The 14,923-nt window shown below is 33.0% G+C and overlaps 1 protein-coding gene and 1 long non-coding RNA gene across 3 annotated transcripts in view; both read left to right on the top strand.

Annotated features, from left to right (window-relative positions):
* Positions 1 to 233: 233 nt before the first annotated feature.
* LOC127738056 (uncharacterized) lies at positions 234 to 2,551 on the top strand. The gene is made up of 3 exons (XR_007999924.1): positions 234 to 914; positions 1,603 to 1,710; positions 1,941 to 2,551. It is a non-coding gene; the product is annotated as an uncharacterized LOC127738056 (long non-coding RNA).
* Positions 2,552 to 7,905: 5,354 nt separating this feature from the next.
* Positions 7,906 to 14,923, top strand: part of LOC127738050 (choline-phosphate cytidylyltransferase B-like) — a 39,077-nt gene continuing 32,059 nt past the window's right edge. Inside the window, exon 1 of one of the 2 annotated variants that reach the window (XM_052249130.1) lies at positions 7,906 to 7,950. In XM_052249130.1, coding sequence (XP_052105090.1) covers positions 7,935 to 7,950 — 16 coding nt within the window. In that variant the 5' untranslated portion in view covers positions 7,906 to 7,934. Of the gene's footprint in view, positions 8,029 to 14,923 lie in introns of both variants that reach the window. The other variant, XM_052249131.1, reaches the window with a different exon arrangement.

Here is a 14,923-nt window from a genome sequence, read left to right as displayed (position 1 = left end):
TACGTCTGGTCCGGATATCATCTGGGTCAGATTTCGTTGACGGTGTATGTCGATTAATATCATGCATGATCTTGAATTGCATGCATGTATAAATAAGAAGATGTGGTACGAGTGCCAATGAGACAGCTATCCATCCAAGTCACAATGTGTAATAAAAAGTAAACAATTATAGGTCAAAGTACGGCCTTCAACACGGAGCCTTGGCTCACACCGAACAGCTAGCGGCTACACTGTAAATATATCTGACGTCTGACGCGTCCGGACGCGTTCAAAATTTGTACACCGAATGTTCAATATTTTAACGTCATATGTTCATGCTTAGAGACGTGTTCAAAGTTTTAACGTTTGTTTTAAAAATATTAACATGTGTGTTCAGACGCAGTGAACACCGGTGTTCAAATTCTGATCTAATAAAGAAGATAGTCGTTTGTCCGATTTTCTATCCTTCCAATTGGCAAATTCAAAAAGAAATTCTTTAAAGAATATGAATGTATACGCAGGATGATGATCTTGTGAATTTTTGGCTAATATTTTAGTAATTGTGAAATATTAAACTTCCAAGCTGGCATATATGTATAGTTTATGAATTTATTTTATTATTTATTTATATATACTAGTTTTACTTATAAGTGACATAATTATGCATATCAATGAGGCCTGTTATGATAATATCGTAATAAAAATATGTCGATGTTTATCTTATTTCATGATCCGTTCGTTTTATTAACATTACATGTTCAATCAGTGTTCAAATCGCTCGAAATTTTGAACACCTCGTGTTAAAAAAAATATACCAAGATACCAAATACCGGAAACAGATATCGGCTGGCGATTTAGGCGGTTAAACGAAGAATGGATACACATAAGAAAGAGAACTGGAGAAGGGACTTCTATCCCATATGAACACGAAAGAAGTAAGTAACAAGTTAGAATAATCTCCATAGGTAGTTCGATGGCTTTCTTGTTATTTTCTCATGCCAGATATATATTTGTCAAATATTCATAACTGTTATATCCAAATTTTCAATATTCAACATAAAAGACGAATTAAAAAACGGGCTTTAGATATAAACGTAAATAACTGTCAGCTTTGTTCTGATGATTTCCTAAACTGATGAATAAACAGTCTGTCTGTTATACAGAATAAATGATGATTTTCGACATCCACATACATTAGCTGAACACTAAGTGTTAAGAACTCTAACATCAAGTGTTAAAAAATGAAACACAAAGGCATTAAAAACTGAACACCACACATTCAATTGATGAACACTAAGTGTTAAGAACTCTAACATCAAGTGTTCAAAAATGAAACACAAAGACATTAAAAACTGAACACCACACATTCAATTGATGAACACTAATTGTTAAGAACTCTAACATCAAGTGTTCAAAAATGAAACACAAAGGCATTAAAAACTGAACACCACACATTCAATTGATGAACACTAAGTGTTAAGAACTCTAACATCAAGTGTTCAAAAATGAAACACAAAGGCATTAAAAACTGAACACCACACATTCAATTGATGAACACTAGTGCAAACATTTGGAACACCATTTTTGACTTAGAAAATGCATTTGTTTTTTTTTTATTTGCAGGAATCGTTAGATTAAAATGTTTGAATTAGGAACCGGTAGCCAATAATCCCAAAAAGGTCATTTCTGCATGCTACAAAGTGGTGGAAAAAAGAAAGATGTCGAAAAAAGGTATGACAATATATGTATATTAATAGCTTATGTGGGTGTATCATTTCTATCTGTTCACCTTAGGTCAAGAAATCGACTTTTGTAATTTATAATGTCAAAACTTGCATTTCATTGCTATAGAATATCAATTTGTACACTAGTATATATCGACATTAAAGTTTAACAATCATTGCATAATTTGATGCTTTATGAAAAACTCTCTTCTATTAATTTTTAATTTTATTTTGCAGGATATATAGGCTCATAGACATTCCTTGTTGTGGAGGATTTTGATATTGGAAGTTGATAACAACACATAAAATGCCACCCAGTTGATAGCTTTAAGTGAAGATGCACTGAAAAGTGGAGCGTACATTGTATGTGATCGTACAAGAACTGTTGGAATTTGCAAACTTTTAAACTTTCATTGTGACATATACTTATATAATAAACTATCTAATTATCACATTGACATGCTTTTTTGGTTAGGATACAAATGATGTTGCAACTATCTAGTCATGTAGGGGAAAATCATTATTTGTGATATCTATTTAAGTCAGTTTAAAAACATTATGTATGTGATTTCACTGACTGTTACTTGTGATATCATAAGGTATCTGGTGTACTTTTCTTACATATAATATGCTCATTTGATTACATAAAGAATTACTTGTTAAAATATGTTTTATTGTTATATTTTGCCTGATTGAATATAGTTTATATAACAGTTTATTTAAGTTGAGTACTTATGGAAATTTATGTATGCTTGAAAATAGAACATGTTCCACATTTGAACACCATCACTTTGAACACTTATGTCAACTGTTCTGAAAGTTAACCTCTGGTGTTCTGAATCTTAACACTTTGGCTTAAAACATGTTCTATGTGTTCAAAAAGTGTTACATGGCTGTTGAACGTGTCGACGTATTAAGATTTTGAACATTCGGACACGTTAAATCGTTGAACACTAAGTGTTAAGAACTCTAACATCAAGTGTTAAAAAATGAAACACAAAGGCATTAAAAACTGAACACCACACATTCAATTGATGAACACTAGTGTAAACATTTGGAACACCATTACACGTTCAAAAAGTGTTACAAAAAAGCGTTCAAGCAGTGTTCTATTTATTAACACTTAGATTTACAGTGTAGTCTGTTTGATTTATAACTTCCGTTCTTCAAGGCTTTCCCATTTTACAACCATGTGTTCGGTCTGTGTAGTTGTTGTTCACAAATCTTACTGCCCTTTTCTGTATCTGCTTTTATTTTAGTTTGTTGGATCCCATACGGTGCATGCATGCATATTCCACTGCATGTCTTATCATGGATATATATGCAACTGCCTTTACAGGTTTTGTGCAGCCTTTGAGATTTCTGCAGATAAATCCTAATGTTTTATTTCCTTTGCCAACTGTATTGTCGATGTGTTTATCCAGAGACATATGTACTAAGTATATATGTCTCTGGTTTATCCCAGGTTAGGTTGTGACTGATTATTACTCCTAGTTATTCGATGGTTTCAACTGTGTCTAGAGTATAACCGTGGATTTTGTATGTCGTTTGTATCACTGGTTGGTTTTTCTGTAATATTCTTAAATCAAGGCATTTTTTGGCTTTAAAACTTCTTTGCCATTTATTTTACCAGTCTTCCAATGGATTTAAGTCTTTCTGAAGAAAGTCACTGTCTGCTTTGTTGGTAATGGTTCGACAGAGTAAGCTGTCATCGGCCGATTATTTGGTCTCTGATGTAATTGCTGTTCTGGCATGTCATTCATGTATGCCAGGAACAGGGTAGTGGTCCAAGAACTGTACCTTGGGGTACACTAGCGAGTACTGGTACTTGTGTGTAGACAGCTCCCTCTAGTATAATGCTCTGTTTCCCGGTATGTAGGAGCGAATCCATCTGTTGGTTTTGGGATTGACGCCGTAATATTCCAGCTTGTGTAGTAGGCGACGTTGTGGCACCTTGTCAAATGCTTTTGCAAAATCTAGAAGGACGATATCTATACTTGACAGTTTCTTTTTAATTTCGATGCGATGTCGTTAATGGTTAGGATAATCTGGGATTCGCAATTAGATCGTTTTTTGCGGAATTCGTGTTGTCCATAGTAAGTATATTTTATTTCTGTCGAAGTGGTCCATTATGTTGTTATGTCCAACATGTTCTAAGACCTTGCATGTAATGAAAGTAACTAATATACTGTTCTGTAATTATCTATATTCTTCAATTGTTTAGACCATTTTTCTCTATTCTTTAATGTTTGCCCAATATTCTCTGTTCTTTAAATTTCAGCACCCATTATTTTTCTATTCTTTACTTTTTGGCCTATTTTTCTTTCTTCTTTATATTTTGTTGCCTTTATTCTGCTTTTTGTGCCTATTATTTTTATTTTGTAAACCCCATCCAGACCTTCGTACATGTGCATCTCTCCAATCTTGAGGGACTTCGTCAAAGTTCAGTGATGTTTGATATAGGTCTGTAAGAATGGGAGCAAGTTGGTCTGCTGATGCTTTCAGTATAAAAGATGTTATTGAATCAGGACCAGTGCTTTATGAGGTTTAAAATTTTTCAAGTTTGTGGACTCCATTAGTAATATCCTTCATGGATTATTTTTTAAACACAATTATTAAATATTCTTAAAGGTCTCTATGGAAAATTAGGAATCAATAAAATACAACAAAATGCCTATAGCACAAGATATTTATAATATATGGAATTATAACTTAAAAATTAATCTAGAATTTCTTCTTCAATTGAAAAGCATTAACATCATCGATAAGACAAAATTGAAGTCAATAAAATGAAAATTTAGACAAAAAAATATAAAATTAACTTTAAACAAAGTTATATTTTGTATGATGTATTGTATAAGACTATGGACTTTATTACTAATATACATATATAAAAATGATATAAAAGTGTTACCATATTTATGTGTGTTGGTATCTTATCAATTAATTTTTATGTTGAAGTTCAGGTATAGAGTTAACATCATGTGGATATATATTTTTGAAACTAATTGTAAATCCAAGGTAAAAAGTGGACTACATTTTTAGCCTTCTATTACCCCTGGATAGATGGCTCATTTTGTAAACAGGGAGCCATAGCCTGTTACCTGGACGACTAAGATAATGTTTTACAGGAAATGTTTAGGAATAAAACGTTTATATGTGTTAAAAAAAAATAAAAACTCGACAAAGTGATGCCTCCGCACTCCACTCTGGTAGTAACTGTAAAAAGATATAACAAAGTCAATATAGGACTTTCTTTGCGATATTATTGTGTCTGTGAGACGCAAATGATGCCCCCGCAGATGCAAAGTGTTATTTTAAAATACAAAGTTGAGAATGGGAGCACATAGGTCTATGGTTCACTGTCAGAGGAGTTATCCGGAATCGCTATAGCAGCTCTTATGAAAGTATTTACTCCAAAAATGACAAAGTACAACTATCTCCCAAAAGATCAAATATCAATAAAAATCAAAACCCTGGCCAACTGCACAACTTCAATATATGTACAAACAGCCAGCAAAGTCAAAACTTCCTAGCATTCAAACTGTAGGAGGAGTTATCCGGAAACGCTATGCACATCTTATGCAAGTAAATAATTAAAAAAAATGACAAAGTTCAACTATCTCCCAAAAGAGCAAATATTAATAAAAATCAAAACCCTGACCACATGCACACCTTCAATATATGTACAAACAGCCAGCAAAGTCAAAACTTCCTAGCATTTAAACTGTTGGAGGAGTTATCTGGAAACGCTATGCACCTCTTATGCAAGAACATACTCCAAAAATTACAAAGTTCAACTATCTCCCCAAAAGAGCAAATATCAATAAAAATCAAAACCCTGACCACATGCACACTTTCAATATATGTACAAACAGCCAGCAAAGTCAAAACTTCCTAGCATTCAAACTGTTGGAGGAGTTATCTGGAAACGCTATGCACCTCTTGTGCAATATAAAATTGAGAATGGAAATGGGGAATGTGTCAAAGAGACAACAACCCGACCACAGAACAGACAACAGCAGAAGGCCACCAACAGGTCTTCAATGCAGCGAGAAATTCCCGCACCCGGAGGCGTCCTTCAGCTGGCCCCTAAACAAATATATATACTAGTTCAGTGATAATGAACGCCATACTAAACTCCAAATTGTACACAAGAAACTAAAATTAAAAATAATACAAGACTAACAAAGGCTAGAGGCTCCTGACTTGGGACAGGCGCAAAAATGCGGCGGGGTTAAACATGTTTATGAGATCTCAACCCTCCCCCTATACCTCTAGCCAATGTAGAAAAGTAAACGCATAACAATACGCACATTAAAATTCAGTTCAAGAGAAGTCCGAGTCTGATGTCAGAAGATGTAACCAAAGAAAATAAACAAAATGACAATAATACATAAATAACAACAGACTACTAGCAGTTAACTGACATGCCAGCTCCAGACTTCAATTAAACTGATTGAAAGATTATGTCTTCATCATATGAATATCAGGCACAATCTTTCCCGTTAGGGGTTTAGTATCATACCATCATAACATATATGAGAAGAACATAACCCGTGTCATGCCAACAACTGGTTTTTAAATAAATGTGTTTAGTGCAGATGCAAAGACCCTATAAGTGAATCAATATCAACGCCAAAATATGCAATCTTTAATGACCTGACAACAGTATCGTAACTATATCCCTTCTTAATAAGTCTATTTAAAGGTTTTGTTAGTTTCAGAGAGGTGAACTATCTCCCCAAAAGAGCAAATATCAATAAAAATCAAAACCCTGACCACATGCACACCTTCAATATATGTACAAACAGCCAGCAAAGTGAAAACTTCCTCACATTCAAACTGTAGGAGGAGTTATCTGGGATAACTATATACCCATAATGGGACGGACGGACAGATGGACGGACAGGGGAAAACAATATGCCCCCCAACTTTCAGTTGCGGGGGCATAAAAAATATCCTTCATGGTGGAAAATGGACTTCTCCCTTTATTTGGGAAGTTCAAGTATTATGGTTTTCTGTGGTAAAAACCAACTGAAATTGATCGTTTAGAATGCAATCTTTGCTCTTGTTGTCATTTTGAAGAAATCCCATTTTTAATTCGATATTTTATTTCTTGTAAGCTTCGAAAAAATTGAAATAAACAACCGTGATGAATACACTATATAGAACATATTTCATTACCAATTAAGGGCCCCAAGGGTCATATAGAGAATACATGTATAAGAAAACAGAACATTGATTAGCATAGATACATAGCATTTAAATACACAATCACAATACAATTAGACTGTAATAAAGCCCTTGAATTATAGTATATAATATAGTTATATGAAAAATAAATAGATCTAAGTCATATTGACTTTAATAAATTTTCCAACAGCATTTAGGACATGATTGTCTTCACAGCTTAATAAATAAATGCTTTTTTGCTGATTGTGCAGTAAAGAAAAGTTTGGAATCTTTGGCAAACAAAGTCAAAGAGAGCATCTCTATCAGAGTTAAATTTTTCACATGAAGTTAAAAAATGGATTTTTCATCTTCAACACAGCCAGGGAAGCATTTTCTGCAAATTCTTCCATTTCGTGGAATATTTGAGAAACGGCGAAATTCAATTTGAAGCTTATGAGCAGATGTATACGTAATTTGCAAATAGCTCTTCTAAAATCAAAGTTCTTAACCAAAGAGAGATAATTTTCATAACCAAAATTTTGTTTAAATTTCAAATAATTGAACAATTTTCCATCAGAAGCATTTTTTTTGGCTAACATACCAATTGTTAATATATTTAGTGTGAATTAATTTGTTGGATATATATTCAAAAATTTATATTGTCCAAAATGTTTTACTTCTTGTTTAATTTCAAAAACTTCTAATATTTTTGTAACAAATGAGAACCAAGAAGTTATGTTAGATTTGTGAAGCTCTTGGCTGCATTTATAAGCGTCTTTCAACAGACCATGGAAGTATTATATTTTACTTCCATGAACAGACTGAATTCAGTCGAAAGATTTTCAAATCTATACCAGTATTCAACAATTGACTTTACAATATCATAATGTAGGGGAAAACATCCCAGTTCTGATAATACAGCAAAATCTATACTCCTTTTGTGTACACCAAGTTCTCACACTGAAGATTTTATATATGATATTCCGCGTATTCAGGACTGTCTCCATCTACGGTTCACATTTTTAGAATCAGCAAAATTGATGACGTGGAACACAAATGCACAGACGAAAAAGTAAACAGATGATTTTCTAGACACTCTTCTCCGTATTTTAGATATTGTCGCGTCATTGTTAAAAGACAACCCGTAAATGTACTGAATACTTGAACTCTCTCAATTCATATTTCAAAATTGGCGTGTAAGTACAAAATGTAGCTATTTAAAAAGCTATTATGAACCAGGTCTTAACTGTGAAAAAGGACAAAGTCCATATAAATAACTACATTTGAATCATTAAAGTCATGAGCCGAGTTTCTTGTAATTTTAATATTATCGAAATTATTGAACCAATGCATGCATATATACTAAAATAAGTACTGCATGCACCTTTTTATATTTATTAGGAATCTATAGACTATAACATATAATCGACAAATAATATTTCATTCAGAGATTGTTGTCAATGTTGAGGGGGTGGACAGGGGGGTACCCTTCTCCCACCTCACACCCCCCTTCTCCCACCTCCCACTTTTCGAATCTTTTTTTCTGTCCCACCTCCCCCCACCTCCCAGCTCCCTCAAAAGCTGTCCACCCCTCATTGTTGCTTGCAAGCTAATTAACTTTCGAGTTTGTCGATGAATTTTACTGCATAGTGACATTGTTAAACAATATACACAGAGCATGTGGAATACATGACAAATACGTGAATTGATAGAGCCATGATTTTTTTTTCAATTTTCCATGTGTTCCCATTTGTTAATTTAACTTTTCCTTAACAGTTGTTAAATATAAAAATATGGAGATGTGGTATGATTGCCAATAAGACAACTATATCCACCAAAGATCAAATGAAGTGGATGTAAGCAATTATAGGTAACCGTACAGCCTTCAACTGTAGACAACAATGAGAAAAACCCATACAGTATAGTTGAATCTAAAAGGCCCCGACATAAAAATATGAATCAATTCAATTGAGAAAACTAACAGCCTGAATTATAACAAAACAATTTACGAAAAACAAATATGACAGACATGAACCAATGACAACCACTGAACTACAGACTCCTGACTTGGGACAGGCACATAAGGAATGTAGCGGGGGTTAAATGACTTCAATTTTGTTGTAATAAATTTGTTCTTTAAAAATCAGCTATAACTATATACCTACCAGTGCAAGTTTGTCAACATTCTTTCATCACAGTTTTCCCCTTGCCTTGGGATGTGCGGTGGCCAAAGTTCAAACTAGAGGTCATGTAGTTAAAGGTCACTGATACTGAAAAATATCAGAGAATTAGTGTATAGGATAATAATTAAATAGCAGTACATTTATGAAGATTTTGATAATATAAAGGATTTTCTTTTGCAAGAAAGTTTACATACACTTGTTTTATAGTTAAACCTAGCCATTCAAGTGTATAAAACATATTCAACTGTTTTTTTAAATTTGAAGTTTCATATGACTTTAAGTCCATCAATATTATTATAGGTATCAGGTAGTTCCGGCCCAAAACCGATCCAAACCCATGTCATCCCGACTCCAGGTTGATCCCGCCCAAGTCAATTTGGTCCAAGTCAATACAACCCAAGTCAATCCAGCCCCGTACTAAAATAATGAATAATTGTTATAAAAGTAGGAGAGGTTTGGGGAGTATTTGATTCAGGATGCAGAAATTTGCATTTTTTAAGACGATTCCGATAAAGACTTTGTCAGTGACCATTTTTCAGACTTATATTTATTATAAACTGCTATATATCACTGCAGAATTGTGAAGTTTGCAGATTTATTTTTTTATTCAAATAAAAGAATAGTTTGTAGTTTTTAAGGATTCATATATTTTAAAATTCAGATTTGTCGTAACTCACAGTCTCTTTTTTTGAGCATAGCAAAATCAGATATCTATTTTTATTTTTGCGGTCGTATATTGGTATCACGTCAGCATCGTCCAAGACATTTAGTTTCCGGACAATAACTTAAGTAAATGTAAATAGAAATCTATGAAATTTAAACACAAGGTTTATAACCACAAAAGGAAGGTTGGGATTGATTTTTGGGGTTATAGTCCTAACAGTTTAGGGACCAAAAAGGGGCCCAAATAAGCATTTTTCTAGTTTCCAGACAATAACTTATGGAACGGTGTATGGATCTCTCTGAAATTATACCACAAGTTTCCATACCATAAAGGGATGTTAAGGATTGGATTTGGGGGATTATGGCTCAAACCGTTTAGGAATTAGGGGCAAAAAAGGGGGAAAAACAAGGGTTTCTTGGTTAATGGACAATTAAAAAAAAGTACAATGTTATGTTTGGATTACCTCCCTTACACTGCTTTTAAATTATGTATAAAGAAATGTTGTATTGTCTTGAGGTGATTAGCTGTCAATTTATTTTTAGAAGTTACTATTTAAACATGCTGATTAAGGAATATTAATTTTAGCCATGATTATGTATGTCATTTTCTATTTTAAGACTTTTATGATGTATTTAAATGGGTAATTATGGTTGCAAACTCCATTGGAAATTTGAATTGAGATTATGACCATATCTTGAGGGAAAGAAATTTTTTTTTTTGAAAAAGGGGAGGGGGGGGGGGGGGTAAAAAAGAAATTGTGAAGGGGGGGACAATTTTTTCTCATTTCAGATTTCAGAAATTAAAAAGAAAATTTCTTCAAATATTTTTTTTTTTGCAAAAAAAAAAGTGGGGGGGGGGGGGGGGGGTAAATTTTTTTTTTTTTTTTTTTGAGGGGTCAATTCGCAACAGCATAGTGTATTGCACAAAAGTAAAAAATTGAATATAAATTCAAATCATATAACCAAATCTAAGTTTTTTTACTACAGTTATTCTGTGTCAGAAACCTATTATGTGTCAAATATTTAATTACAGTCCAAATTCAGACCTGTATCAAGCACGAATATTGTTTCCATTTTTGCCCCAACTGTTCAGGGTTGGACCTCTGCGGTTGTATCCAGCTGCGCTTGGCGAAGCAATTTATTTAGAAAGTATTAACACACCCTGAATAATGTTTTCTCTAATTCTATTGAGAATAAATAAAGATGACAAATGAAATTAGTTGTAACAGAAGTCCATTACTAGGGGAAGTATGCAAGCTGTGCTATATAGCTGGGCAATCATACTGTCCTCAGTATCAGTGAAAAAAGCTGTTGGTGGTCCTCCCAAATCTCATTTTTCAACAATGGAATCTGATGGGTAGAAATATTATCATGTAACAAATAGCTGTTAATAAGACTCTCACTGAGTTTTTGATTCATTATCTGAGTATGTTGAAAATGATGTAAGTAGTCTTAGTGAGGTGGATATCTTATTGCCAATTATCATAGTTTAGAAAACTGAGGTTAAGAAGCAAAAATTTCATTCTCTCATGGTTGTGGTCTGTTATCTATTTCTTGCAAGAAGAGATAAATTCTCTTATCACGCTGCACGGAGAGTGATACGAAAACTGTGTTAATTTGGTTGGCTTATCCAGCGCATCATGAGATGATATTTAATATAACATTTTCATTAGCTATTCGTTAGGTCATTGTTGACTTTCAAAGGTTAAGACGATGATATTGATGTACATTTTGTCCTTCTTCAATAATATACAAAACAAAACAGTCTTTTTTTGTCAAATTTAATTACATTCTGAAGCGTACAAAAAGTTTTAAAATGTCTGATGTTTAAGTTTGAAGCCGGAACAGGGCATATGACATCATACTGGTATGTGAAAAAGACTAGATGAACAATTCACAGACTTTTTGATTTTACACAATGTGTGTGTTGACCATAAGAGAAATAGGTTTAACAACTTGTGAGAATTGGATATTGCTTGATATCAACTCTTGTTATTTAATTTTAACAGGCTCGTTTATTATTATATTGAAATTAAATAACTCAAGTTGATATCAAACGATATCCAATTCTCTCTAGTTATGAAACCTATAATTATCAACATTTTTAAAATAATATGAAGTTTTATATTTGAATTTATCGAATTTTATAGAAGAATATATTGGGCCATGGACAACACCAAATAAATGTCTTGTTCTTCAAAATTGCTGCTCCCAATTTTTGAATTAGAAAATATTTGACGTCACAGACCAAAAGTGATTGTTTGAATACATCATTAGAGTATTAGGTTCAATAATGAGGTCAGAAAACTGATTTATCAAAATTCTGGAACTCAAAATTTGTTGTTTTAGGGAAAGACGTGAATCTTGTGTTTTGTGAGAAGTTTATTTATTTATAATGGGCACTGCCATTTTTTGCTTTTAAGCATGGAAGTAAAATACAATTCTGGATTTATTGATGGTCATTTTCCAGGAGTCAATAGGAATTAAGAGATTGAAAATGTAATAACCAGTAGTTGATCATAATTGTTTGTTGATTACTTAAATCAAACTGCAATTACAACAGTTAGATTAAGTGACCTGAGATTGCATTCTTCAGCCATTGACAAATACTAACCTTTAATCAACAGAGTGGCTAGTATTGTTTCATTGATAAATTGTTGATAAAATTTTAGTACAGGTGATGATTAAATGATATGATTGGATTTCTGATTGATAACATTAACTAGTAGACATGGACCTTTAATTTTGGGTTGACTTTAATCTGGAACACAGATTAAACATGGGTCGGTCGTAAAAGAACAGGTATTTTTTTGGGTCATAATATCAATTAAGGGAAATTTTGATGAGGAGTTTAGTCCTGAGACAGATCAGGAGGCTTTTTGTCCACATTGTTTTTGTTGTAAATTTATACTGTCTGATGTAAAAATGGTCTTTTTTGTGTTTTTTTCTGCAATCTTCCTTCTGAATGTAATATATTAATGTGTTTACAGTACCCTTGTAGCATGTCTGTTTGAATGATATCAGCATGATCAGTTGAAAGAATAATTGAGAAGTTTCTGTTTCTGATTTTGTTTTTCATTGTTGATTGTTGACTGCTCGTGAAAAAAGCACTAAGATATAATCATATAACCTTTCCTTTGAGTACAAAGAGAAAATTAAATCATTGTATTTTATTCATGCCTATATCTTTTTTATTTTTATTCAATGGCCTAGATATATAAGACAGAAATACGCTATGCTATTATAAAATGATAAATAGATGAAAAATGATCAAACAATAACAATAGTAATGCATGGTTTTTGTCTCACCTGCGACGAAAGTCACAATATGCAAGACAGAGTGATTACTTTTAGGCTGTGGCAATGTAAACTATTCGAATAAGGCTTTATATTTCAGAAGGTAGAAAACCTGGATGCTTCATACCTTGTTTACAGATACCTTTTGTTAAGAAGTTTCCATCTGTCATATGTCCATTGTCCTTGACTTCATATTCATGGTTCATCAACTGCTTGAAAAAAAAATTATAGTATATTTGTTATGTGCATTTCTCTCTTATTATGAGTAATATGATAACTATGTTGGGTGTATGGGTTCCTTGCAATGTCTGCACATTCGTCAGATAAGAGTTAACCTGACCTTGACCTCATTTTAAGGATCAGTGTTCAAGGTTAATGTTACATGATTAGGTCCGTTTCACAGATACTATAAGCAGTAGGTCAATAATATGTGGTGTATGGAAAGATTGTAGGGGTACATGTCAGTCTAGCAGGTTCACCTGACCTTGACCTCATTTTCATGGTTCATTGGTCAATGTTAAGATTTTTAGTTTTAGTTTGTTTTTCAAGTACTTTAGGCAAAAGGTCAGCTATATGATTGTAAGGTGTACATGTCTGTTTGGCAGGTATCATCTGAACTAGTCCTCATTTTCATGGTTCATTGACTGTTTTTGTGTTTTGGTCTGTTTTTCAAATACTTTAAGCAGTAGGTCAACTATATTTGGTGTACGGATTATGGATGATTGAAAGGTGTAGTGTTTTGGTCTGTTTTTCAAATACTTTAAGCAGTAGGTCAACTATATTTGGTGTACGGATTATGGATGATTGAAAGGTGTACATGTCTGTTTGGCAGGTATAATCTGACCTTGACCTCATTTTCATGTTTCATTGGTCAGTGTTAAGTTTTTGTGTTTTGGTCTGTTTTTCAAATACTTTATGCAGTAGGTCAACTATATTTGGTGTGTTAATTGTAAGGTGAACATGTCTGTCTGACAGAATTTGTCTGACCTTGACCTCATTGTCATGGATCTTAAAAAATATTAGGTTTATGTGATACTTGTAGTAAAACCTTTATCTTTAAGACTTCCAAAATAAAATCAATGGTCATTAAAACAGGTGAGACATTTCAGTGTGTGCACTCTTGGTAAGCATTTTGCTAGAAAACGGAACATGCCCATATTTTCAAACACTGTCAAAGTATATTAGCTGAAGCACTGTCTTTATTACATTGACATTGTTATTTAATAACTAAAGCACTGGTCTTGGAACACTGGGCCATGTAAGAAGTACAAACTGACTTGGCTGCCTTGCCCTTACTACACTTGGCTCTGTATCGGTAACAGTTTTTGTACTTATACACAATGCTTATTACCACAAAACATAGATCAGGTTTGAATTTTGGTGGCGTTGCTTTTACCAATCTAGAGTTATGCCCCTTTACAAATGAAAAAATTGCTGATTTTTTCGTTTCCGTTCTCTAACTTAAGTTTGCCTCATCCAAATGTTATGAAAATTATACACAATGCTTATTACCACAAAAGTCAGATCAAGTACGAATTGGGTAGCTTCACTTTTACTGTTCTTGAGAGTTATGTTCCTATATAACATTATATGCAAGCGGGGGCATCATCTGTGTCCACTGGACACATTCCCCAATTATTTTTGTCAGTGCTGTGCGATAAATTATTAATTTTTCTTCTTTTTGAAATCAGAATATATTTTTTCTCAAAAAAAACATAACCCCCTTTTAGTTAAATGGTTGTTCCCTAATAGGTTGACTAAATTTGGTCTATAAAATGGATAATGCAACTACTATTAGTAATATGTCAACTATATTTTGGTCTGTAAAAAACTATTGTTGGGTGTACATGTCTGTCTGATAGGATCATGACAAATCAAATAATTTTATTGTAAATTCCAATA

This window comes from Mytilus californianus, unplaced genomic scaffold (assembly GCF_021869535.1).
Source record: "Mytilus californianus isolate M0D057914Y unplaced genomic scaffold, xbMytCali1.0.p SCAF_4, whole genome shotgun sequence".
Lineage (NCBI taxonomy): Eukaryota > Metazoa > Mollusca > Bivalvia > Mytilida > Mytilidae > Mytilus > Mytilus californianus.
This window is presented reverse-complemented; position numbering and strand designations above follow the sequence as displayed.